This window comes from Equus asinus, chromosome 21, assembly GCF_041296235.1.
Source record: "Equus asinus isolate D_3611 breed Donkey chromosome 21, EquAss-T2T_v2, whole genome shotgun sequence".
NCBI lineage: Eukaryota > Metazoa > Chordata > Mammalia > Perissodactyla > Equidae > Equus > Equus asinus.
The window spans coordinates 15,805,355-15,833,138 of NC_091810.1; the positions used below are offsets into that span (position 1 = coordinate 15,805,355).

At 40.8% G+C, this 27,784-nt stretch overlaps 1 protein-coding gene across 11 annotated transcripts in view; it reads left to right on the top strand.

Moving 5' to 3' along the window:
* The window catches only part of TMCC1 (transmembrane and coiled-coil domain family 1), a 252,278-nt gene extending 230,932 nt beyond the window's left edge, over nucleotides 1-21,346 (top strand). For all 11 annotated transcript variants that reach the window (XM_070492932.1, XM_044753885.2, XM_070492934.1 and 8 more), the window contains 2 exons: nucleotides 14,839-14,974; nucleotides 17,352-21,346. In XM_070492932.1, coding sequence (XP_070349033.1) covers nucleotides 14,839-14,974; nucleotides 17,352-17,666 — 451 coding nt within the window. In that variant the 3' untranslated portion in view covers nucleotides 17,667-21,346. The remainder of the gene's footprint in view (nucleotides 1-14,838; nucleotides 14,975-17,351) is intronic.
* Nucleotides 21,347-27,784: the final 6,438 nt, after the last annotated feature.

Below are 27,784 nucleotides of genomic sequence, written 5' to 3' on the forward strand. Positions count from 1 at the left end.
GAGAGTTTGTTATGTCTTCAAGGCAGATGTAGCCCAATGTGAGAAAATCAGAGGAAGAAAACAGGTCTCCCAGGGCCCCTCTGTATCCATTTAAAATAACTGAGACAAGACAGAACTTTGGCTCTTCATTATCACCTCATTAGAAGAATCAAGTCCAAGCCAGTTATGAGGTAATGACCAATGCATTTCTTCATTGCACTCTGGATTCTCTGCAGTAGGTAAATGACTAGTTTTATGGAATGAAGAGAGAATAAAGAAAACTTCTGAATTTTCAAAAGCAGAGGTAAAACCTGGGGGGGCTAGGGGAAGACATGTATAATCTGACTTTTGTCACTTCAGCTTTAGAATGGTCTTTCCTTAAAACAGAATCTTGAAGAAAGCAAGCCTTTTTTTCCCCAAGAAAGGCAGTGGAAAAGTCACAACTGTTTTACTCAACTGTTTTGTTGCACCAGTATTTCCATGTGTAGAGCAGTTAGAGATTTCTCCCCTGTTACATATGTCTTTACACAGTAAATATATTTATCTAATTTTTGTTGGTCTTAGGAAAGTTTCACATAAGTGAAATTTTTCCCACAGATTGAAGCTTATTCTTTTAAGCACCAAAACTTTTCACATTTTGAGCATTTTTGGAGAATTTCTCTACCTTCTTTTAACAGAGTAGTATGTACATTGAACCTAATTTGATTGGAAATAGCTTAAAACAGTGGTTCTAACTTAAAGTGATACTCTTAGGTCAGTGAGAGCATAAGGTTATTTGCCTCTATAGTAAATGGTCCTAGACACCTTGCTTTTTAAAGTTCTTTTGTCTGCTTTTTATAGTGTGTTTTTCTCTCCTCCATATCTCCTCCACACTGTTAGTTAGCTGCCTGCAGTAGCCTCTGTTTACTAATTTCTATTTCTACTCTGTTGTAGGATTGGCTTTTTGTCTAGGAAGGAAGTAGGCTAGGGATGGATTTCAAGGATTCTTCTGTTACCAAGAACCAGTTAATGCCTAGATGGCTGATCTAGATACAATTCTGCTTATTTTCGATGCTTTAGCTTATTTTACTAATTTCTGAGTTGACAGGAGGGAGGCCTTGCACAGTGTTGCTGCTTGTTGTTCAAATAATGAGGAGAAAGATACTACCACTGACAGCATTTACTGAACTCCTATGATGTCCATAATGCTAGAGGCTTTACATGTATTTGCTAATCCTCACAATAGCCCTGCAAGGAAGATTGTATTATCCCCATTTTACAGATGAGGAAATTGAGGCCTACTGGGGATTTAAAATTTGCCAAAGGTCACTCAGTACATGGTAAAGCCAGGAGTCAAATCCAGTTTTATCTGACTCCAAAGCCAGTGTTCTTTTCACTGGACTGAAAAAACAGGACAGGTTTTTTCCCAAGCTCAACCCTGAAATCTCTGTGATTGAAAGACTTGTCTATAGTCTAGCTCTAAGAATCATTGACTGTAATTGACAATGGGTATTGGGCCTTTTCCAGGTCAAAATGTTCATTTCACTAAAAATTGAGTTACTATTTTTAACGTATTTTTTATAAAATCCTGTGAATGCACAAGCTCTGGAAAGTTTTCTCAAGTTAGTACAACAGTGTAGGTAGGTAATAGGGGAAACATACTTAAGGAAACCTCCACCCCATCCTCATTTTCCCCTTTTCAGAGTCCCTTCTCAATAATGTCACTCACTGAATGTGCTTCCCATTGCTCTCTACTCCAGTGGTGGCACCAGGTCAAGATTTTTGCCCGAGACCATCTGTTTACTCTGGAATAATCAGAAACGTTCAGAAGCCTATGGAATACAGTGTTTCTCTCTTCATCCACATAATTGTGCCATGACTGAATAGTATTTCTTGAGCACCCATGTGCACTTAGCCTAGGAATTCATTGTAGCAGAGTTTGCATCTGAACTTCACCTCAACCTTTGACTATAAAGTGTTTTGTCTTTGAGCTTTGCATTGGGCTCTCAGATATGAGTGAGATTATGTATTTTGGGAGGGTAGGAGGCAAGGTTTAGAACTTTTTTTTTAGTGATGAGATCTGTGCTGACTTCAGAGTCTTCCTGTCCCCTGTCTCTTCTTCTCATTAAGGTATTACTGCAAATTTGTTAATGGCACCTGGGTTCACTTAGTACTTTAGAGATAGAAGGGACCCTTAGATAATCTCATTCTACAGATGACATACTGAGGCCTAGAAAAATAAAGTGACTTTTGCCAGGTCACACAGTAAAAGGATTTAACATGTATTTAATTTGCTACTAAAAACTATTCTCATAGGGGCCAGCCTGGTGGCACAGCGGTTAAGTTGGCACCTTCCAATCGGCAGCCCAGAGTTCACTGGTTTGGATCCCTGGTGTACGGACATAGCACCATTTGGCATGCCATGCCGTGGTAGGCGTCCCACATATAAAGTAGAGGAAGATGGGCATGGATGTTAGCTGAGGGCCAGTCTTCCTCAGTGAAAAGAGGAGGATTGGCAACAGATGTTAGCTCAGGGCTAATCTTCCTCAAAAAAATTTTTAAAATTTTAAAAACCGTTCTCATAGTGTGTCTGTGGTATTAATGTGCTACCATAGAAAAAAGTTCAGCTGTAGCAAAATGCATTGAAAATAGGAACGACCTAGGAAAACAGTTCATCCGCAGTTTTACAGGTTTCTTTTGTAGTTTTTTTCCCTTAGGGGATCTGGCCTGGAATCCAACTCAGCTACTGCCTGTATAGAGCAGTGTCATGTAGGGCAGGCTAAAAACTCTCCTGGTGTTGATGAGCAGTAATGTCATTTTAAAAGCTTCTATGTCCTTTGGAAGCCAGCTTCTGAGACTGTTTGTATTAAGCCCAGGGATATTTTAAATAGCACTGAGTCATAGGAGCAAAAATACAGAAGGAGGTAGTCACCATGAGCAGTTATCACAAGCAGTAGAACAGACAGTAACTAGGCTAACCCAATTAGGCACAGGACATTGGACTTCTAACTAAATAAACTATTGCTTAAATATAGTTTTACTTTACTATCATTGGACATAAAACAGAGATAGGGTCAAATAGAGCTATTTGAGCCCTTTTATTCCGAGTGTTAAACCTGTTTGTCAACTGTAAATTGATCTGAGAGTCTCCGGAGGGTATGTAAAATAGGTTTGGACGATAGAAACTATTTGAAGTTTGAAATAGAAACTGAGAATATTGGATCAAATTAACTCTTCATTTATAAGAGAAAAAAGCCCAATTAGGAGATGCTCTTATGAAAGGTAAGACCTTCAATAAAAGAGATTAACAAATAAGCTCTTCCCAGTTTAGCTGCTGAAAAGGTAATGGAGGAAGAATGGGAGGGAAGGAGAGAGGAAGGAAGGGAGAAAGAGAAAGAAAATTAATTACTTCATTAATTAATTGAGGTTGGATAAGCCTGAGTTTACTTGCCAGTTCTGACATTGATTAGCTGTGTGACCTTATGTAACCCATCTGAGCCTCAGTTTCCTCTCTAAAAACAAGGTAATGATATCTATTGTACAGAGCTGTTGACATTATTAAATGAGATACTGTATGTGGAAGCATCTAGTATGGTCTGGAGTGTGCCAGGATGTTAGAAAGCTGTCATTACCAAGTCTCCAAATTGCCCAGAAAGCCCCTTTAGCTTTTATTTATTCCCTATATGCTTTTAGGCATCTGCTGTTTCATGTCTTTAAGACAGTGCGCTGCCTACCTTAAAAGTTTTGGGGACTGATTGTCAACTGGGGGCTAATTCTGCTTTTTCCTTTTCAACTGAGGTCTAGTTCTATGTTTCCTAGCCTCTTTTCGGGCTTCAACATAAATGAGGTAACAAAAGGTAAGGAGGGAAAATCCACTTTCCCCAATTCAACGAGGAATACATTCAAGTTCCCACCACGTGTTATGTCCCCTACCCCATTTATATGTCTCCATTCTGGTCAAACACTGACAGAAGCTACCTCAGGTCCCTGATATGCATTTAGGAAATAGTAGTCTGCTCCCGTAGTTGCCTGTGTCAGCCCTGGTACCTAGTTCTTCCTGTTTCTCTCAGTACCTGCTCTACAAGATCTTCAGCCATCCTGTCCTGGTGACCTATTGCCCAACTAGAGAAGCACCACTGGCTCTCAGAGATGGCTTCAAACTTTTGAGACACACCCAAAGAGTGGTAAAGCATTCCCAGCCTGTGCACTCACCCTGTTTCTCATTCATCAGGAATCTGACCCAAAAGAGCCCTGGCTTATGTTTGATCTAGGAAGGTGACTACTGTGGTGACTAATTCAGTGCATGAAACACTTTTCCAAGATCAGTATTCATTTATGAATTGTTCACCTACAACAAAATTTAGATGTGTTTTAATACTTTGTAGATAGAGCAGGTTTTGTTTCTCGAGGGGAGGAATTTCGACTGCCCAAATAGGACATAACCTACTTTTTTAAAAAGGATCTTATAATGTTAAGGCTTTCTGTTTGCTGATAGTTAAACCATATTTAGGTCTCTGTGTTCTCTTTGAGTTGTAATGGTTTAGGAAGGATCTTTGAGTAAAAAGTCTCAAAATGAGATTATTAATCTCATGCTACTTTTGTGTTCCCAGATGGAATCTCATGAAAAGCATGTGCCAGTCAAAATCATATACTAGTAGGATCAAGAACCCCTACTTTCATGTCCAGAGAGCTTTCATTGGTGTCATTTGAAGGGGTTAAAATACTTTGCAGGGAGTCCTTGGTTTTAAAAAATCACATATGAAAGGCTATACACAATTTCCCTTCCCTTTTTCCCCTCTACTCTTTGGTTTGGTGTTAATATTGAATGAGAGGACTGAGGTGCTCTTTTTATGAATTCCCTAGGTATTTGGCTTCTCCATTTTAAGATTTAGACAGGAAATAAACACTAGCAAGTAAAGTAAACAAAAGAGATTATAATATTAAAAATGGGAATAGTGGGAAGTCAGTGGGAGATGGAGTATAGGCACTTTCTTCCTTTTGTTGTTGTTCAGATATTGCATTAGGTTAATAGTACAGAAAAAGAAAATTTTTTAAAAGACAACAATAAAACAAATATAACAACAAGAGGCATGAACCAAGTGGTTCAGATCCTCACTACTCTTCACTAATAGGGGAAAGTTACTGCATCTTTCTCGGCCTCCTATTTCTTTTTTTTTTTCCTCCTCCCCAAAGCCCCAGTACATAGTTGTTATATCCTAGTTGTTCTATGTGGGATGCCGCCACAGCATGGCTTGATGAGCTGTGCATATATCTGTGCCCAGGATCCAAACCAGCGAACTCTGGGCTGCCAAAGCAGAGCATGTGAACTTAACCACTCAGCCACAGAGTCGGGCCCCCCATTTCTTAATTTTAAATTGAAGTGCCTCCCAGGGAGGAAGGAGGTGAGGATTAATGTAGAAATGTCTTCATGAATCTGAGTTCCTCAGAGGCGGATGCTACACATAGAAAGGCTTGGGGGGTGTGGGTAAATTGTTGTTGTTCTTGTTATTATTGGTGCTAGTGTTGCAATGTTTTGATACTTACAATGGTTAAGTAGATTAGATTGAACTCTAAATTCCGCCCCCACATGCACTCCTCCACCCAAAGTAACACCATATCATTTTTACTGGGCTCTTTGTGTTAGCCTGTTTTCAGACCATAATTTCACACGTGGGTTATGTAAGCCACACAGAGGCTGATGGCACTGAAAAAAAAAAGTTTGACTGGAAATTGCTAAGGGTGATCAGGTTTGTGCTTTCAAACTGTAGGCTGTGAAAAGAGCTGAGGAGCAAACTTCCGTGACCTTGTTGAACAAATTAGAGAAAGTGTTTTAATAACGACAGGCCAATAAAGTTCTTTCAAGGTACTGAGGCAACCCAGAAGACCTGCATTCCGAGACACCAAGGGCATCTTGCCAACCTCTTTCTTCATCATATTTTTCAAAAGTCTCAAAGTTTATGGCTTTCTTAGTTTCCTCCCTGATGTTTCCTGCAGATTGGAGGTACTTACTATGGTAACCGAAACGCAATTGTTTGTGTGACTGTAATAGGATTTCAGCTACACAATAGCAGCTGCAACTTTTCTGTTCTTTCAGAAAGTCATCATTCTCCAGGTAATTCTTATGACTTGAAGAGGGAAACACATGCTGGTAGTTAGTAGTCGACGAATTAATGGGGCTGTTTCAACTGGACCCATTGTGGACCGCCTTCACTCCTCAGTTCTGCGTTTTTGTGTCACCTTGGCAAGTCTCCTAACAAGTTTGTCCATTTCGTCTCTGGGAAAATGAAGTCCATTCTACTTACCCAGATGCTACTTTGCTATTTAACTACTTGCTAGTACAGTACTCTCTCTAGGAACAATAATTATATTTTCTAATTTGGGAAGACTCAGCTTGAGGAGAACTTACTGCTAATTTCCCATGTAATCGTGAGTAAATTGTTCAATCTCTGAAAGACTTTATTTTTTTTTTTTTTAAAGATTGGCACCTGAGCTAACATCTGTTGCCAATCTTTTTTTTTTCCTTCTTCTCCCTGAAACCCCCACAGTACATAGTTGTATATTGTAGTTGTGGGTCCTTCTAGTTGTGCCATGTGGGACACCGCCTCAACATGGCCTGATGAGCGGTGCCATGTCCACGCCCAGGATCCAAACCAGCCAAACCCTGGGCCACTGAAGCAGAGCGCACGAACTTAACCACTCGGCCACGGGGCTGACCCCTGAAAGACTTTATTTTCTACAAGGGCATGGTAACGATTAGCAGTTTCTACTCACCTCTTTCTGGAGATTTATAAAGATAAGATAAAATGTACTTGAGATGCTTTCTAACACACATACAAAACACATGCCATGAAAGGAAGGGGGGTAGGACAATTTTATCAATTTAAAGGAAACGTGGAACAGGCCAGTGAATGGAACTAGTTGAATAATCTGGCAAACTTGAGCCGGGGAAATGGCAAGAACCCATTTGTTTGCTTGTGCTGGTGCTCTTGATGAAGAAATAAGAAGTAAGGAGCTTATGCCCAAAGTGGAGTAAACCCATTTATGCCCAGTAAACCCATTTGTGTGTTGTCATAGAAAACAGTGAAAATTCCAGAATATATAAAATTGGGGTTGTGGAGATAGATAAAGAAATGGAGGATTAGAGAAAAAAAATCAAAAGTAGGAACCCGTAAACAGTGGAACCACATAGCATTTGAGACCACGTGACAATCAACAAGCAGTCATGTTGAACTCCCTCACTAGGGCTTGTTGGAGGGAACAAGGAGAATCCCAAAAGAGAAAAATGAAACCGAATGTGTACTTGTGATATATCTCTCCCACTGAGCACCTTTTTTGTGCCAGGCATTTGACATCTGTCTCCTATTTGATCTTCACAGTTGCCCTTTGGAGTAGATAGATTTCTTCTTTACAGATAAACACAGTCACTCACCCCAATAAGTTGCAGAGCTAGGATTTTAATTCAAAACCTAGACTGAGCAGATATATCAGCTGATACATAGTGCATAAAAAGTGCGTAAAAACATTTATAAGTGCAAAGAAGGTGCAGAGCAGAAGCAGTGAAGATAGAGCCTTCAGATATAATAGGAGTTGAAGCAAATTTGGTCTGAAAATGGCTTCCAGAACCTTTGACATGTTAGTGACCATTATATGATAAACCTTGGCTTATAAAATCAAGAGTTTGGGAACAAGTACTGAGGACTTTTTTAAGTACTATATGATTCATAGATAGTATTACCTATTTATGCATAGTGTTACATAATTAGAGTCTCTCTCCCTCTACAAACAGGTAAAAATCTGAGGGGCAGCCTAAGATATTATTAATATATCATCTTAGCTGTTCACGACTGTAAGTATCCAAAACAGATTTTGTCACAACCCTAACCCGTGAAACAGCACAAAAAGGAACCTAAAAGAGATACATGCAGGAACTCCATAAAATACTCTCAAACAAAAGTTGCAAACAGCGCAAGGAAATCCAGTTGATGAAAGAAACCCAATGTGAAACAGATGAAACAAATGAGAGATTATACTGCCAGATGACAACAGAATGATACCTTCAAAGTGCTCGGGGGGGAAAACACTATGACCTTGGAATGCTATGTCCACCTAATTTATTATTGGAGAAGGAGGGTGAAATTAAGACACTTTCAGACATATGTAGCAAAAATTTACCACATATAAAAACCTTAGCTGAGAGAAATATGAAAGGATATACTTCAAGAAGAAAAAAATTAGCTCAAACAATGGGTAAGAGAAATCAATAAAGCCTGTTGGTAAATCTAATTAAGTAGGGACTTAAAACTATATTTATTAAAAAATCTTAGTGTCTGCATCAATTTGGATCTAAAATTCTGGAAGAGAATATGAGATTCAAGGTTTGCATTTCAAAGGAATATTAAAGGGTATTAAAACTTTGGGGGGAAAAGCGTATTTTGTTCCCTAATCTGCCTCTCACTTGCTATCTGACAAGTTTCTCTTCACTTTATTTCTGTCCCCTTCAATTAATGGATGCTCACAGAAACGTTAGGATAAATAAAAGACAAATGCGAGTGCGATTTTGGTTTTCAGTTAGATGTATATATATGCAACTCCTGTGGCCTAGGCAAAAATGACAAAATAGGCTGACTTATGCCTTTGTCTCCCAGCAGGTACTTTCTACTGCAGAGACGATTCACAGGGGCAGGAAGGCTCTCGTGACTCTGACCTCTTCTTCTCACCCGACCTTTTATAATATACAACAAAATGTGTGTCACCCCAGCAAAGACAGTTCCCAGGCTTGGGGGCTAGGATATTCTCTAGCAGCAGCCTGTGAGCTCTGACTTGGCCTGGCCCTTTTCTCCTTATCACCCAGAATGAAGACAGTGGAATAGAGGGCAGGCTTATCTTTACAATAGCGTGAGGCAAGAGAGCTGAAAGAAACCAGTCAGCAGACTGAGTTCAAAATGATATTGACAGATGCAGGTATAGTCAAGACTTTACCAGGGATTAGATCTATAGAAATACCTAGGGAACTACAGTCATGCACCCTATAATCACATTTTGGTCAACAATGACCGCATATACAACAGTGGTCCCATAGGATTAGTACTGTACATCCTGGTGTAGTACACTATACCATCTAGGTTTGTGTAAATGTACTCTGATCGCACAATGACGAAATCACCTAATAACACATTTTTCAGAAGGCATCTTCGTCGTTAAGCAAGGGATGGCTGTTCTTCCTATTGCTGAATGCAGGTATCAGAGGTAATGGAGATGAGGGAGGAGCTTGTTCTTTGTGGCGCCAAAGGACTATGGGGTGAGATTACGAGTAGCTAGGTTTTAGTTCAGATTTAGATAGATATCTGTCTTTGAAGCAGTGAAAAAAACTGCCTTAAAAAAAAAAAAGACCCTGGCACTGGACGTATTGAAGGAGAGATTGCTTGTCAGGGATGTTGTAAAAAGAATTCCTCCATTGAAAGAGGTTTAGCTAGACCTAGACCTCTAAGATCTTTGTATCCCCTAGAATTTAAGATTCTTTCTACTCAGGGAACCTATTTTTATCTTTCAAACAATACTTTAAATGTTTGTAGTATATTTCTTTTCACAACATACTGCTTCTAACAACTGTAAAGGAGTAGGGGGTTACATGAAATAATGGTAATCTTAGAGACATGTAAAATAGGGTGTGGGATATTTGCATTTATTTTATGGTTGGCACAACGATGTGGACTGGTGATGCGCCTCAAATGAGACTAAGGCGGTGAATCAGTCACCGTAGGAAATATTTGGTTGGTTAAAAAGTTTCAAACTGGGGCTGGCTCCGTGGCCGAGTGGTGAAGTTCGCATGCTCTGCTGCAGGCAGCCCAGTGTTTGATTGGTTCGAATCCTGGGCGTGGACATGGCACTGCTCATCAAACCACACTGAGGCAGTGTCCCACATGCCGCAACTAGAAGGACCCACAACGAAGAATATACAACTATGTACCAGGGGGCTTTGGGGAGAAAAAGGAAAAAAATAAAAGCTTTAAAAAAAAAAAAGTTTCAAACTGCCCATTAATTCAGGAAGAATGTATTCATGTGTTGCCTTCTTTTTTACGAAGTGGAAGCATTTTCAGCAAGGCCAGTATTTTCCTTGGTAGGCTATGAAGATGAAAAGGAGAAAAACAGACATTTTTTCACACCTCCTGTGTGTTCAAATGAATATAAAAGATAGAAATTATTACCCTTATTTTATAGATGAAGGAACTTGCTCAGGAAAGTGAGCTAACCTAAGACTATACAGCTTATGAGAGGCAGAACCAGGACTTGAACCCAGGTGTTCCTCGCTATAACACCTATAATCATTTTTTCCCAATGTTCATTATAAAACTTTCAAACACACTATAAACTTGAAAAAAATGGTACAGTGAACACCCATACACCCACCTCTTAGATTCTACATTTATTATATTGTTTTATCACGTATATTTCCATTTATCTATCCCCTCATCTGTCTTATTTTTTTATGCATTTCAATGTAAATTGCAAACATCTATAATCTTTTTTAACAGCTTTATTGAGATGTAATTCATATACAATACAATTCACCCATTTAAAGTATACAAATCGATGGGTTTGAGTATATTCACAGATTTTTGCAACCATCACCATAATCAATTTTAGGACATTTTCATCACCTTCTAATCTTCCCAACCCTGCCCCAGTCCCTGGCAACCATTAATCTTTCTGTCCCTATACATTTGCCTGTTTTGAACATCTCATATATGTGGAATCATACAGTTTGTGGTCCTTTCCGGCTGTCATCTTTCAATGTACCATAATATTTTCAAGGCTTATCCATATTGTAGCATGTGTCATTACATGATTTCTTTTTCTTTCAAAATAATACTCTATTTTATGAATATACCACATTTTATTTATCAATGCATCAGTTGATGGACATTGAATTATTTTCACTTTTTGGCTATTATGAATAATGCTGCCATGAACATTCATTTGCAAGTTTTTGTGTGGAAATAAGTTTTCATTTCTCTTTGGTGTATATCTGGAATGGAATTTTTGGGTCATATGGTAACTCTTTGTTTAGCTTTTTGAACAATTGCCTGTTTTCCAAAACAATTGCACTATGTTACAGCACTGCCAGCAGTGTACCAGGGTTCAAATTTCTCCACGTTCTCATCAACACTTGTTTTCTTCTTCTTCTTTATTCTAGGTCCATAATCTTTTTATTCCACTCCTCCTCCCACTGATTCCACCTTGACATCAAGCTCCAAACCATCATGTCATTATAGTACTGTCCAGCCCCCTTTGTAGCTATGTGATTTGGATTAACTATAGACATGACTCAGATTTCTTTCTTATAAAAGGTTTTAGCTTATCTGGGCTCCTTAAGTAGTTTCAAAGTGGCTTCACAGTGTAAAGGTTAAGAACTTGTATTTTAAAGTCAAACAAACCTAGATTAAAATTCTTGCTCCCCTACTTAATTTCTGTGTGGCCTCGGGCAAGTCACTTTGCTTCTCTGAGCTTCAGTTTCCTCATATGTAAAGTAAAGATATTACCTACTACCTTCTTGGGGTTGTGAAAATGAATTTGCATAGTAGATACTGAATAAATAGGAGCTGCTACTGCTATTACTTTTTTTTAATCTATTCTAATGATATGTGTGAGCCATATTTAATATCAAATAAGATTCCCCAATATTCCTGAGAGACTATACAATTTATGGGCCAAGAGATTAGATGGTAGCCTATGGAACACATGCCAAGATGTCATACAGGTCTACTTTCATCAGCATACAGGCTGGTTGCCACTACCACTGTGTTCCCCTCGCTGCCACCCATCATCAATCCTTAGCTTAGGAGAGATCTTTGATACCAGGCCTACCCCTTCCCTTAAATTCCAAGGGACTAACACATTGGAAGACCCCTTTTAAAAAGTCTCTAGCCCCTCTCTGATGAGGAGAGAGGATGATAAAATCGTCAAACACTAAAAACACCGCAAAACAGTTGGCTTAAATAGGACATTCATGAAACAGTATATTAACATAATCTTATGGCATTTGGTAAACTTAAAATTTGGTGGAAAATCAATTCCAGAGGTAGTGCACATGTTTCCAAGCACATACCTTGGGCAGCAGATAAAGGGAAAAACAGAGTCACAGAGAATATCAGCCCCAGTTACAGACAAAAGGTGGAAAGGCTTTCTGATCGATCTGTTTAGTCACTTTGGTAACAGAGTTTCGGTGTGAAAGAAAACAGTACAGAGATTCATAGTAAGGATAAAGGAGAACTAAAGAGGATTCAGTAACATAGTAAAAAGGATCACACTATGCCTTCTTAAAAAGAAATTCTTGGGGCCAGCCCGGTGGCTCAGTGGTTAAGTGCACATGTTCTGCTTTGGCACCCTGGGGTTCGCCGGTTCGGATCCCGGATACGGACATGGCAGTGCTTGGCAAGCCATGCTGTGGTAGGCGTCCCACATATAAAGTAGAGGAAGATGGGCACAGGTGTTATCTCAGGGCCAGTCTTCCTCAGCAAAAAGAGGAGGATTGGCAGCAGATGTTAGCTCAGGGCTAATCTTCCTCAAAAAAGAAAGAAAGAAAGAAAGAAATTCTTGGGGCCAGCCCCTTGGCCAAGTGGTTAAGTTCATACACTCCGCTTCAGCAGCCCAGGGTTTCACAGGTTCAGATTCTGGGTGTGAACCTAGCACTACTCATCAGGCCATGCTGAGGCAGCGTCCCACATTGCAGAGCCAGAAGGACCTACAACTGGAATATACAGCTGTATACTGGGGGGCTTTGGGGAGAAGAAGAAGAAAAAAAGAAAAAGATTGGCAACAGATGCTAGCTCAGGTGCCAATCTTAAAAAAAAAATTCTTGTGTCTTAGAGAAGGAATGGACTTCATGGTATAGTTATTTATTATATAGTTATTGGAAGGGAGAATGCTGGTGATGCCACAACATAAAAATTACCAAAAACAGAGAACTTCCATGTATTCCTTAAAAGTTTGCGTACTACAGGGGCCGGCCCCATGGCCAAGTGGTTAAGTTTGCACAATCCACTTTGGTGGCCCAGGGTTTTGCTGGTTCGGATCCTGGGCGCGAACGTGGCACCACTCATCAGGCCGTGTTGAGGCGGCATCCCACATGCCACAACTAGAAGGACCCACAACTGAAAATACACAACTGTGTACTGGGGAGATTTGGGGAGGAAAAAAACAGGAAAAAAAAAAGTTTATGTACTACAGATGTGGTTAAAAACAAGAGGAAAGGGTAGGATAGTTTTAAATGTTTGAGTTAGTTCTGGCATTCTTTTTTTTTAAAAACAAAGTCCTCTGAGACTCATGTGCTAGTGTTAGGTGTGTGCTTGCCTGAGTAGTGCTCAGAAGTAGTATATTCTCCTGTTGGGGTGAGCCCTCTGTCTGACAGAGGCTTCCATTCTAATCCCCATAAGTTAGAGATGTGTTTGTTCTTCCCTTTCTATTCTTTTTTAATGTGTGGTCTTCAACCTTTCTCCTGCCTGCTTAGCTCTTTGGTTCCTGGGGCTCCACACACAACCTGCCCCAGCGTTCACCAGTACCAGAAAACCCATTTTCCTAAAACACTGTTCATTTTGTCACCCTCCTGCCTCAGCAATCAGCTTTGGGCCCATGTACTGTCTATTCCAGAATCCCCACTCCCTTGTCTACCTGTTAAGACCAGGTTTCCCTTTCTCTCTAACGTAGATCCTCTATTCCAGTTATCCTATACATATATACCTCCTGCCCTTTACCCATGTTCTTTTTCTACATGGAATCTCTGATCTTGTCCTTTAAACCTGTTACAATCCTATTAGTCTTTAGCTGCCCTGCCCAGGTTCCATCTTTATGTAGAATGAACCTTCTTAGCCTAGTCCTACTTGCTAGAGAGAAAAGATGAATAAAATGATCCCTGTTCCCAAAGAACCTTATCTCCTTCCATTCCCCCTATTTTTATTCAGCTATAGCCCCATTGGCCCTCTTTCTGTCCCTCAAACCTGCCAAGCTAGTTCCCATCTTGAGAACTTTGTACTTGCTGTTCCTTCTGCTTTAAGATACTCTTCCTCCCAATCTTCACAAGGCTTCGTTCGTATCATTCAAGTTTCAACTCTGATTGTTGAAGAGTGTTCAACAGGGAAGTGGCCTTCCCTGACCATACCACCTAAACCAGCTGCCAGGCACTCTGCTGCATACCCCTACTGATCTTCTTTGAGTTACTTATCCATCCCTGCAGTCAGCTTGGTTTTTCTGCCCCCAGACCCCCCACTTTAGCATGTACACTCCTGAGGGCAGGCATTCTGTCTTGCTTACCACAGTATTCCCACTAGTTTGAACATACCTGTCACACAGCAGGCTCTCAGTAAATATTTGTTGACTGAGATATCCCAGACATTGTGCTTGGCCATGGGAATGATGGCCTCTGAATCATGAACATCCAGGTGAGTGTCCTGTCTAGTGTCAGAATAAGCTGCTGGTGACTGCTAGAAGGTCACTTTCCATTTGTGTGCTGTTTATCTTCTCAAGAAACCTGCTTAATTGTAGTCTAGTTTTTGCCTCACATATGCTTCTCAGAGCAGAGAAAGAACTACCTCGTTTGTTATGGGTATGCTCAAAGCTAACCAGGGCTGCTAGCATCGCTGCGAATACTGTATGTTGAGAAGAATGTGGAAGAACCCTGTTGCCCCTATGATATGGCCTTGTGACAAGCTGTCGATTCCAGGGACTAAGAGCTGTACCACTAGCATGCCCTGTTACCCAAGGCCACTCACTGGATTTCTTTGCTTTTATTTTCTTCCTTTGCAGAATGGGTTTTAGGGATTGGATGTGAATAACACCAGAAAAAATGCAGAATGCCTGAAATTTACGTTTGTCCTCCCTTCTTAGATGTGAACGATTAGAAGAACAACTAAATGACCTAACAGAGCTCCATCAGAATGAAATCTTGAACTTGAAGCAGGAGTTGGCCAGCATGGAAGAGAAAATTGCATATCAGTCCTATGAACGGGCCCGGGACATCCAGGTTAGCAAGAAAGAGCAGGTGTAAAAGCAGAAGACTAACAGAAAGTAGAATGGGAGCTGCCAGGGGCTGGGGAGTGGGAGGAATGGGGGGATTATTGTTTAATGAATGTAGAGTTTCAGTTTTACAAAATGAAAAGAGCTGTGGAGAGGGATGGTGGTGATGGTTGCACGTTATGAATGTAATACCACTGAACTGTACACTTAAAAATGGTTAAGATGGCAAATTTTATATGTATTTTACCTCAGAAAAAAAAGGGAAAGGAATGAAGTACTCATACATGCTGTAACATGGATGAATCTGGAAAATATTATGCTCAGTGAAAGAAGCCAGTCACCAAAGGCCACATATTGTATGAAATGTCCAGAATAGCTAAATCTGTGGAGACAGAAAGTAGATCAGTGGTTGTCAGGGGCCATGGGAAGGGGAATGGGGAGTGATGGCTAAGGGGCCAGGGGTGCTTCTTGGGGAGGATGAAAATATTCTAGAATTTGATATTAGTGATTATTGCACAACATTGTGAATTTACTAAATACCACTAAATTGTACACTTTAAGATGAGTAAAATGGTAAATTTTGTTATATGTATTTTACTACAATAAAAAAAAAAGTTTAGAAAAAAGAAGATGGGGAGGGTAGAGTATCAGGAGAAGCTTATACCAACTGTAATATACCTGCTCCTCAAATGAGATGCATTTCTCCAAAGTCTGTACCATTTGGAGGTGGTGTGCTTGCTTAGGTTCTTGGGAAATGTTTCTTAGGATCACAAGAGTCTCGGTATATAGAAAACCACATTACATCTGTTGGTTACTGCTTTAAGAGCTGCTCTGACAAGTCTCGTGGCCATCTTGCCTGTCTTCTCCTTCTATGGCAAAGGAGGCTTTTGTTCTAGCTGCCAAATCCAAACCCTTTACAGGTGCATTGCCAGGCGGTTTGCGAGAATAACATGAGGCAGTGATGTTTAAGGCTCTAGTTTATTCTATGGGAAAACAGAATATTTAACTTTTTCTCATCCCAGTTGGGAGGTATTTCTAAAAGAACAGTTGGTGGTTTCATATGAAAGCATCTTAGTCTTAGAGAAAGAAAGTGGTCCAGGAAACTTGTATTACAGCAGCCTAAAGGAATCAAGGGAATGTCTAAATCATTTGCCCAGCTGCCATCTTCTCTAGGCCTCAGAATTCTAGTTTAATTTTTTCCCCAAGATCATTCTGGGCTGGGAAGTATCTATTGTCTGTCCATTCCCTAGCTAGCTTCAGTCTCAAGTTGCCTGGCCTTCACTTCAAATCCGTGGAAGCCAGGACCCATTGAAACCAAAACCAGAAAAACCCAGGGCCCACCACTGCTGGACTTTGGGGAATGTCTGACCATAGCTAAGGAAATAGGTTGTGTCCTCTGAATGTTATGATAAATTTTATATATACTCGTGGGTGAAGGTCATAGCCTTCAGGGGAGCAGATGGCTTGTAATGTTTGGTCTAGTGTTTGGGCATAGTATCCTCTTTACAGAGATCAACCTAAAAAGGGGAGTGCACTCTTTTTAAGAAGACAGAGCAGGAAGCCCTTTCCACTGATTTATTTGACTTCAGAAACACGAGGTAGTATGTACAAGGATGACCAAAGGATGTTCACCTCTCCATTATTATAGTGGAAAAGTTGGAAATGACCTAAATCTCTCCAGTAGGGAACTGGCTGAATAAACTGTGATATATCCATACGATAAAATGCTACATAGCAGTTACAAAGAATGAGGTGAATCTCTACGTATTGACATGGAGAGATCACCGAGACCTACTATTGAGTGAAAAGAGCAAATTGTGGATCAGTTCCTATAGTATGATACTATTTATATTAAGATGGAAAATAAAAAAATAATTCCATACATTTCCCTAGGCACATATATGTATACACTTAAACAAAGGTGAAAGGATGAACACACACGAAACTGACAGTGTTACTTCAGCAGCAGGGACTGGAATTGAGGAAAATATCAAGAGAGACTATGTGTCCCATTTGAAATTTTTTATGAAGTATATGTGTCCTGTGCAACTTAAATTAATAATTTTTAAATAGAAAAAAGAGAAACAAAATCATGTATCTGAGGTCTTGTCATTAAAATGTTCAAGACCAAATCTGATTATGTTCACTGCTTCCTGTGAGCTATCCCATAGGATAGCAGTGGAGAGCAATTTAGGTGAGTAGTAGTTACTTGAATAGTGAGTTTTATATTTGGCCTCTCACATTCAAGGCTCTAGCATATTTAAAGCATATTTAAAAGTATTGACGGGGTAGCTCAGGATGCATCTGGCTTGCCAAAGGGGCGTGTCATCTACTCAGAGTACTTGTGAGCAGAAGGTTTAACTAATCCCTGTTCTGGCCCACAGGAGGCCCTGGAGGCGTGCCAGACCCGAATCTCCAAGATGGAGCTGCAACAGCAGCAGCAGCAGGTGGTACAGCTGGAAGGGCTGGAGAATGCCACTGCCCGGAACCTTCTGGGAAAACTCATCAACATCCTTCTGGCAGTCATGGCAGTCCTTTTGGTCTTTGTCTCTACGGTAGCCAACTGTGTGGTTCCTCTAATGAAGACACGCAACAGGACGTTCAGCACTTTATTCCTTGTGGTTTTCATTGCCTTTCTCTGGAAGCACTGGGATGCCCTCTTCAGCTATGTGGAACGGTTCTTTTCCTCCCCTAGATGATGCTGGCACAAGAAGGCAGTGCTCCCCTACCCTATGGCGAGTGCATGCAGCGAAGAATTAGACAGCAACTTACCTACTCTGAAGTTTTCTACAACAACAAAAGAGTTGAGTGAATCTGTTTACATTTAGAATAATGTTTTTTTCTTCAAGAGACGCAATTGCAATAGTATTTTTTAGATTTTATCCAAGAAGTTTTTTGGGCAAAAATCTTGGATCATTTTTATGTAGCATGATTTTCCTTGGGATGCAAATCTTAAACAGTCCTTTAACATGAACCAACAACCTGGAGCACACTGAAGGGCATTCTAAATTGTGGCTTGAAGGACTGCACTAAAACCCACTAAAAAGATGCGAAAACCTGATTAGGGAAACCAGTTAAACCTAACGCCCTGCCCTGTCTGGGCTCACCACCTCGCCCCCTCCCAGACTAACTTTACTGTGAAATCCTACCACATTCCATGTCTGAATTTTTGGATTTAGGGTGGATTTTCCTTGTCCGTGGAAGAACACATGGATCTCCCCGGCTTTCAACCCAAGTTGGCCACTCATGCTAACTGTGGAAGTATGATCTCTTTCGAACCTAGTCCCTTAACCTTTGCTAGGATACAAAAGTGAGAGCATCATGCCCCAAAGGATCACTGCACAGTCCTACTACAGTATTTCGAAGTAGCCCTCTAAATATTTAATTTTAAGCAAAATCCCATGGCCGCACTTTTAAGGTTTTTTTAAATACGTGTATAGTCACCAATTTAAAAAACAAAAAATCTGAACAGCATACTTGAAGAATGTAATACTCAAACTCTCAGTGCTTCCTTATGGTTTCTAATAGGATTTTTTATTATTGTTATTATTATTATTGGGTTTTTTTGGAAAGGGTTGGGAGGGTCTTTTATTTTTCCTTTGAAATAAAGAAGTGATGTTTTTAAATGAAGAAATGTGTGGATATTTAAGTGTGCTGCTCCCTCTTGTCTTGAAACAGTTTGAGTAAAGGAAGACATGTTATAAGTGCTCCCCTCTGACGCCCTTGTTTTGAGGTGCAGCTTGAATTTCCTCCTCTGGCTGCTGCTGCTTATTGGTGTCCTGCCATTCCCACACTGCTACTTTATGAGCTCGGCTTGGTTGGAGAGGAAAGAGATGTGCAGGGAGAGTGGGAAGCTCTTTCCACAAACCAGCATAATAGGATAGAGATTTTTTTTGCCCCAAGAAAATGTTCACCCGGTGACTTTGGGCTGGGATTGTCTTTAGGAAATATTGAGACTATATTATGAGAGTCATAAATAATTCCTTGTGTTTCCTTAATTTATTTTTTAATACCCACTGATTACTGAAACCAAAGTGATGGGGAATCTTCTGTCTGCATTTTGACCCCAGCATCCTTAATTTCAAAGCTTTATTCCATCTGCCCAAGAGAATCAGCTGAAGGTGATTCTCCCTAAAGAGCAGAAATGTCAGGTTAGAAGGACCCAAGTTTGGGGTGTAAAATGTTGTCAACTCTCTGTTCATCTAGACTGACTTATTAACATAACTATGCTCAGTGGACTTGGATGGACAGTTTAGAAAAGTGCACTGAGCCTTCCCCATCCTATAACCGGTTCCACCGTCGTGGTAGAACTTTGGCTTTTAGAGCTTATCTAGAAAACTTAGTTAATCTTTTAATATTCGTAGTGTTAAATCACAAATGCTATCCCCTCTTGGCCTCAGTTCTGTGCAACCAAGTGATGAGCAAGGGGCACATAATAAGCCCTGGAAAGAGTAGCAAAGCATGCCTTGCCTATTTCCCCTGTACAAGGAAATGCTTTTGGAACTAGGTTAGCATTGCCTTGTCTGTCGGAGAGGATGATTTGCATGACAGCTCCAGCTTCCTGTGGCTTTGGCAGGCTGGCCTTCTCAGAGTCAGCATCTTGTTTCCTAATCATTTTGCTACTTTAACTCAGGTACCCCAATCCTTCACTCCATCCCCAGATGATTGTAGTACACCTGTTAGCTCTGTTGACCTCTCAAAATTAGTGCCCAGAGCAGGAACCACAGGGGTGACTTTTCTTTTAAAAAATAATCAGAACCAATTCGTGTTCAAGCTAAAAACAAATTGTTCCCAAGCCTATGTATTTAAAATGTTACTTTGCCTAAAAGTATCACACTGACTTTAGGCAGGAGTGCCAAAGGACACCATGACCTTGTCAAACTAGCACAGTTTCCCCTCACTTTCAACTTTAAAGTAGAGAAGAAAGCCCCACAAAGTTGTTGAAAATACGCTGTAGCCACAATCCTCCAGTTTTTCTAAGCTAGAACCCTTGGTTTTAGAACCTAAACTGTAGTGGCTACTGAGTTTTGTGGGCACTGGAACTCACTGTGATAGATGGATTGAAATTGTTCCCATTTGCCTTGGGACAATTTCTATCAAAGGAAGGTTTTCACCTCTGGAAAGCCCCCTGAGCTCCCAGCCAAACAGGCCCACCCTAACTTTCCACCCTCCTCTCTCAAACTGTCTTAGGAAGAACATTCTGGTAGGTCAGACACAGTAATGGCTTTCTAGCTCTCCTGTCCCTTGATTATTCCCCAGGCCCAACAGTTGTCCGCATTTAGTGCTGTTTGTAACCACACATCTATCTTCATGCCTTGCCCCACTTCCTACTGCCCATACCTGTTGCCTTTGAGTATCTTTGCATTGGAGCTGTTCTTAGATTCTTTTGTCTATTCAGAGCTCTTCTATAACCTCGCTCTAATGGTTTAACAGTTGTTCTGTGGGCGGAAACTTCTCCTCAGTTTAATGATTTTTCTCTTCTAAGACTAAGTGCATTCCCTTTGAAATGAAGCATTCCTGGATTACTTGTTAGTGCTGATGCGTGAGGCTAGTGGTGGTAGCCTGGGTGACTCTGGTTAGGTTGTAAAATGACTAACATTTTACCTTTTTCATGATAATTGAAAGGCACTTCTGTCTGCTCCATTTTCAATTCCTTGGTATATACTCAGTGCATCCTGCAAGGAAGGCTTTCTATTCCACTGACTCCTTAAGAAGAAAAAGCAGGTTCAATTTTACACTTCACTGACTGGGGTCTTCTTTTTCCCCTATACTCCCTCCAGCCAAGTGAGGTAAAAATCTGATACCAAGAAAAACACTGGGATCAAGCCTTCCTCCCTAGTAATGTCCTATTAATGAGCATATTTTCATGTGGTCTTCACTGATTTGGTTTTGTTTCTGATTTCACATTCCTTTGAGGTACAGCCACATGAAATGCTGAATTCCGAGTGAGTTCCAGTGAGGAGCTGCCTTTCAGCTTTGGAAAATATGCATCCAAAACAAAACCAAATATTAATCATCAACAAATTGAGACAGGCAAAATTATGGTTCCCATCCCCAAATGAAACTGGGGATTTTGAGTGTGGCTCTAAGAGTTGACATTTCTGTCTGTGTGTTGTGTATGCTAGGTGACACCCTCAGTCGGATTGACTACTAGACTGTAAGTGTGTTTCATCAAAGTGTGTAAGAATAAAAACTCACTTGCACGAATTGATAAGTACAGAAATGACACTTGTGAACGTGTGAACGTTAACACTGTAGTTGATAGATCTTAAGCTGCTAACTGTTGAGAGAGAATTATGTTTTGTCTGGTTGCTGCAGATTCTCAGCAGCACTTTTACTGTATATACAAATTGAAATAAAGACCTCAGCTATTAACGAGGTGGTTGGACTCAGGTTTGTTTTGCTCTTTATCTTTGCATATTCAGTTTCCAGTGACAAGTTTGTCAGACGGAAAACTTTCCACTAGTTTGTGTGTTAGAAACTGTGTGTGTGTGTGTGTGTGTGTGTGTGTGTGTGAGAGAGAGAGAGAGACTGTGTGCTTAGTGAGTATCTTGAAACCATAACTGATAGCTGGGTAGCTGTCATTTCAGACTGGCACTTTACCACAAGTCCTTTAGACTAGTGGGTGGTAAAACTGCCTTTTAGTCCTTTGGAGGAGTTCTTTAGAGAGTACCCCCAAATTCAGCATGTGATGACCCCAAGATGGGTATAATCATCTGTGTCCATTCTTACAAGACTTTGTTAATAAATAAATGTTATGATGGGTGTGTAAACATACTTTGTAAAACATTTAACATTTGAAGTTCTATATACATGTAAGGGGTTATTATCTAGCCTAATCTCATCTATGGTTTTGTTATAGAGGTAGTAATTTCTTTATGGCTTTTCCTTGATGATGTCTGGGAGGCCTCTGGAAATCTAGAAGCTCTAATCTTGACTTTGACAGAGTACCAAGCAGGGACCTGATGACCTAGTCCTTCACAGCCCCAATCTGAATGTGTAGATATTTGGGCCACACTTCTGGCTTACCAGCCCTGGCCGCCTACCCCATCTGTACACTAGAGATATCATACACATCTTGATCCTACCTAGTGGGTGTCGTGAAAATAAGAGATGCCTCTTGTGAAAGCTTTTAAAATTGCTGTGAGAATGCCCTTAAAGTTCTTGAAATGTGGACCAGGCTGCCATGTACAGATGTGCAGGTTGTACATCGCCCAATCACAAGGGGCTCCATAAGTAGGCTACACCATGAACGACACATCCTAGCGTTGTTCAGTGCATAATGGGCACACAGAGCAGCCCTAATTATAGGTGATATATGATATCAAAGCCAGCTTTTTTTTCATCCATTAAAAAATTTGGAGAGTGGCCAGCCCAGTGGCACAGCAGTGAAGTTCACACATTCCACTTTGGCGGCCCGGGGTTTGCCGGTTCAGATCCCGGGTATGGACATGGCAGCGCTTGGCAAGCCATGCTGTGGTAGACGTCCCACATATAAAGTAGAGGAAGATGGGCACAGATATTAGCTCAGGGCCAGTCTTCCTCAGCAAAAAGAAGAGGATTGGCAGCAGATGTCAGCTCAGGGCCAATCTTCCTCCAAAAAAAAAAAAACTTTGGAGAGTGGAAGACTGGTAACAAATCTGAGAAGCTGCAGTGTACAGACTAGGGAGGCAAGGGAGGGTGTGGCCAACTAGAAAATGTGTGCCTCACCTAGAGGATTCAAATGTATTATTTTTAAATTCTGTGGACTAAACACCTAGTGCATCTGTGACCCCAGGTCTAGGTAATGAATAGTAGCTAACGTTTATGAACACTTACTGAATGCCAGGCATAATGTTTGGTACTTGACATGCAGTTCTCACTTAATTCTTCCCACCATTTTACACAGGTGGTGTCATCCTCATTGTCTAGGTAAGTAAACAGGCTTGAGTTACATGGCTTGCTACTGTTAAGAAATAATAAATGAATATGCTGGAAAAGAGGTCTGTGCAACATATATAACAAAAGATGGGTGCCCACAATGTGGCAGTATGAGAGTTACCACAAACCAAAAGAAAACAGTTAACTCAGTAGAAAAATAGGCAAAGGTTATGAAGAAATAGTTCACCAAAAAAGAAATGAATCACCAATAATCATTCAAAAGAAAATGTTCAGCCTCATGTAAATTAATGTATTAAGTAGGGGGGGGAAGCCAGTTGTGGAATAGTATATTGTCTCCTATTTATGTTGAAAATATTTTTGTATAAATATGTGTATGTAAGCGTATAGAAACAAAACCGCACGTTAAACTGTCCCCAGTAGTTGACTTCTGGGAAAGGGGGTGGGAGGAATGGCAGTGAAATAGGACTTTCATGCTGGACTCCTGTAAAAGTTGAATCTCTTAATATGATTGTGTTTTTGTATTTTTGAAATATGAAAACTTTGAAGAAAGAAAATAATAGACCCATTGAGGAGGAGTGAAAAAAGGTTGAATAAGATTCCTAACACCAGATTAAAATAGACCATCTTTTACTTTAGGATTGTCTTAGAAGGGACTCTGGACAAAATTTGGACCACCCATTGGGCTTTCATCCAGCCCTGGATTTCTAGGCTTGGTGGTCACATGGATGTCCCACTGCCAGAGGAGACATGTAGAGAGGTGTGCTGGCAGCAGCTGGTACAGCCTGTTCAGCTCCGCCTTTCATTCATCCAACAGCGTTTGAGAGCCACTCTGTGTACAAGATGGGGCTGGGGAAATGTCCTAAATCAAGGAAAAAGGAACTTGGTAGAATGAGACACATGTTATAATAGAGTCTGAAGCCATGTGTGAGAGTGAAGAGGAGGAAGCAATTCTGACAGCACCTGAGAAAGGCTTGATGGAGGAGGCAGTGGTATCTGGGCTGAGAGATGATGGGTTTTTGATGAGTGGAGATGAGTGAGGAGGGCGTTCCAAGATGAAGGAATAGTATTAGCAAAACCACAGAGGTGGAAAAGGCCAAGGTGAGGGTTCAAGCAATGGATGTGAGCCTTGGATGGCTGGTAGGCTGCCTGGAAGAATGTGTGAATCAGTAACAAAGTTAAAAATGGTAGGCAGAAGGGGGCCAGGTTGCAAGAAATCTCGAATGCCATGCTAAAGGTTTACCCTATGGCTACAAGAGAAGCCCTTAAAGGTATTGAGAGGTGTAGTGACCCAGCTTTGTGTTTAAAGATAATTATGATCCTTTCCAAAGGAACCAGGAGCCTCTTTTTCATGTCATCCAAGTGAGTTGGCTGGTTGAGAAATGCTGTCCAAGGTATTTGGTCTTTGGCCTTTTGATCCTGTAATGGGGGGGAGCTTAAAGTTGTTATTTAATATCTGAGAAGTGAGGGTCTAGGAAGTTCAATGTTCAAGTCTTATTACAAAAAAAGAAAAAACCCCTATCACCTTTGACTTTAGAATCCTTAAATCCTAGAGCAAGAGTAATTGACAGAATTTATTCAGGCTTCTGCCTTAATAAATGCTTAAGCTGCCAAAGGAATATTCTTTAGAAGACTTTATTTCAATAGTTATCAAGACTCTTAAAATGTACAGCAAACCATGATGAAAATAAATTACAGTAACCACTCTACCCTGTGTATACCTCCTGTTTAGAAGGTTGTGAAGATTAAATGAAATAATTATACAGTGCCTCATCCAGCACCTGACCTAGAGTAAGCGCCCCGCAAATGGTCTTGATTATTAATATTATTAACAGACTGAGAATTCCTTGAGGACGAGGACCTGTCTCACTCATCTGGATCCTTTAAGGATATAGCATGCCTCCCATTCTTCCCTGAGCCCAGTAGCCAGAATTTGGGCTGTCCCTGGCCAGCTCTGGCTCTTGAGTTGATTTGAGAAACCAAAAAATCAGAATGTGTCAAGAATATCCTGACCATAAAAACAACAAAAAAGAATTCCACAGCCATAGAGACCAGAAACTTGCAAATGGATGCACATCCAACTGGCTAACAATAGATTTTACTGGTGATTTCTTAGCGACAGGCAAAGACATCGTTATGTTTATGGCTGTGTTCTCAGTGCCTGGAGTGGTGCCTTGTGCAGAATAGGTGCTCATTTGAAAAACGGAATTTAAAAATTGCTATTTATTGAATCCCTATTCTGTGCTAGGCACAGCGCCACTTGTTTCTACTTCTTATGACTGCTCTGAAGAGGAGGTGGTATAATTTCTGTGTTGCAGATGAAAACAGAAGTTCAGATAGGTGTTTGCATTTTATCCTGTGGACAAGTGCTTTCACTAGTAAATGGCAAAGTTAGGATGCGAACTCAGCTGAGTTTGCCTTAAAGTCCGTGCTATTTCTGCTATTCCCTTTGCTGGACAAGGAATTAAGATTTGTGCGTTTCAGACTTTGTGCAACCTTGAGAAGGCAAATCACTTACTTTTCCTGGGCCTCAGTGTCCTTACTATGAAGTCACCTTAGTTCTCTTCCAGCAATAAAATGATATTCTCAGTACTTGGTGCCCAGCTCATGATCCCTTTAGAAGCATAGGCAGTAACCACTGAAAGGGTTAAACATTGGGACAGGACTACGTGGAAATTTGTAGCTGAGATCTAGGCATGACCATAATGGGGTGGGGGGGAGGGGCAGGAAGCCAGGGGAGCAGTTTTAAACAAATGCAACAAAATGTCTGCATGATGTTGGTTGCATGGGTGTTCTCTTCTCTTACTATATGAAATAGTTCATGATCTAAAAGAAAAAGTAAAACTTAAGGTTTCATAGCATCGACATATAGCACATTATTAGAAACATTAAAGTGATGATAATTGGGCAATTTCTCCCTCAAAATGTTCTTCATGAAGTCTGCAAGTTGTGTTCATCTGGTCGGAATTTTTACAGAGCACATCAAGACGTCTGTGGTACTTCAAACACCAATGTTCAACAAATATATATAGTATCAGTTCTATCCCATTTAGTTTTTCATTTGCTGTAATGGTGAGAGACTAATACCTGTAATGGGTTATCTGAGAGAAATACTAGTTGCAAACAGCTTAAAATGTTCTCATTTAAAAAAAAGTTTTGGGGGGTTTTTTTGGTGAGGAAGACCGGCCCTGAGCTAACATCTGTGCCGATCTTTCTCTATTTTGTATGTGGAGTGCTGCCATAGCATGGCTTGACAAGCAGTGTGTGGGTCCACGCCCAGGATCCAAACCCGCAAACCCCAGGCTGCCAAAGCAGAGCCCATGAACTTAACACTATGCCACCAGGCCAGCCCCAAAAGTGTTATTTTTAATAGTTGATTTTTCCAGCACAGAAAGAATTCCAAACATAAAGCCACAAAGTTTTTGCTCATTTTACATGCCCTGTTACATAGTTTGATTTTTCTTCATTTTAAGACCCCTTTATTTGGTTCCCAAAATATTTATAGAGAAACTTTGAATTTATCAGTGAACCTTTTCCTTAGGGAAAGTAAAGGGTATGTGTAATTCGTGAATGTTAAAACTTGCCTTCCCAGGGCCAGCCGGTGGCGTAGTGGTTAAGTGGCGGCCTGGGGTCAGAGGTTCGGATCCCTGGCACAGACCTCGTACCATGCTGAGACGGTATCCCACATACGAAATAGAGGAAGATTGACACAGATGTTAGCTCAGCGACAGTCTTCCTCAAGCAAAAAGAGGAAGATTGGCAATAGATGTTAGCTCAGGGCCAGTCTTCCTCACACACACAGAAAAAACTTGCCTCCCCAGTGCTGTAACTTGGGGCCCCTGGCCCAGTCCCTGAGGCATCCTTCTTCCTGCCCAGGCAGTCCTCCACGGCCTCCTTTTAATAGAGACCCGGAACCACACTGCTGGAAGCACTGGAAGCATTTTTTTTCTCTCACTCATTTTCACTAAGTATCTTCCAAAACATAGGTGACACACTTCCTGCTGAAATTCATTCATCGCCATGACCAGGTTGTTGGCCCAGAGAAGCTGACTCAGATGATTGGAGTGTGATGCCATTTGCCCCCGCCCTAAAGCGACCCAGGCTACTGTACTTTTATTCCTTTCTAAAAATAGCAGCATTCCTGAGAGAGAATTCACACACCATACAATTCCCCCATTTAAAGTGTTCTATTCAGTGGTTTTCAGTATATTCAGAGTTGTGCATCCAGCATCAGTAATTCCAGAACATTTTCATCACCTCAAAAGAAACCCTGCACCCCTTAGCTGTCACCCTCCTGTTCCCTCATCCCTCCCAGCCCTAGGAAACCACTAATCAACTTTCTATTCTTTACCTATTCTGGACATTTCATGTAAATAGAATCATACGATATGTGGTCCTTTGTGAGTGACTGACTTCTTTCACTTAGCATGTTTTCAAGATTCATCCATGTGGTACTTCGTTCCATTTTATTGCTGAATGATATTGCATCGTATGGATATATCACCTTTTTATCCATCAGTTGGCGGGTTTTTAGGTAGTTTCCAGCTTTTTGCCTATTATGTTTAGTGCTGCTGTGAACATTCATGTATAAGTTTTTAGATGAATACGTGTTTCATTTCTCTTGGGTATATCACCTAGGAGTGGAATTGCTAGGTCATATAGCAACCATGTTTAACCTTTTGAGAAACTATCAGACTGTTTCTAAAGTGGCTGAGCCATTTTATCTTCCCACCAGCAGTCTTCACATCCTAACCAGCACTTATTACCTTTTTTTTTTTTTTTGAGGAAGATTAGCCCTGAGCTAACATCTGCTGCCAATCCTCCTCTTTTTGCTGAGGAAGACTGGCCCTGAGCTAACATCGGTGCCCATCTTCCTCTACTTTGTATGTGGGACGCCTACCACAGCATGGCTTGCCAAGCGCTGCCATGTCCACACTTG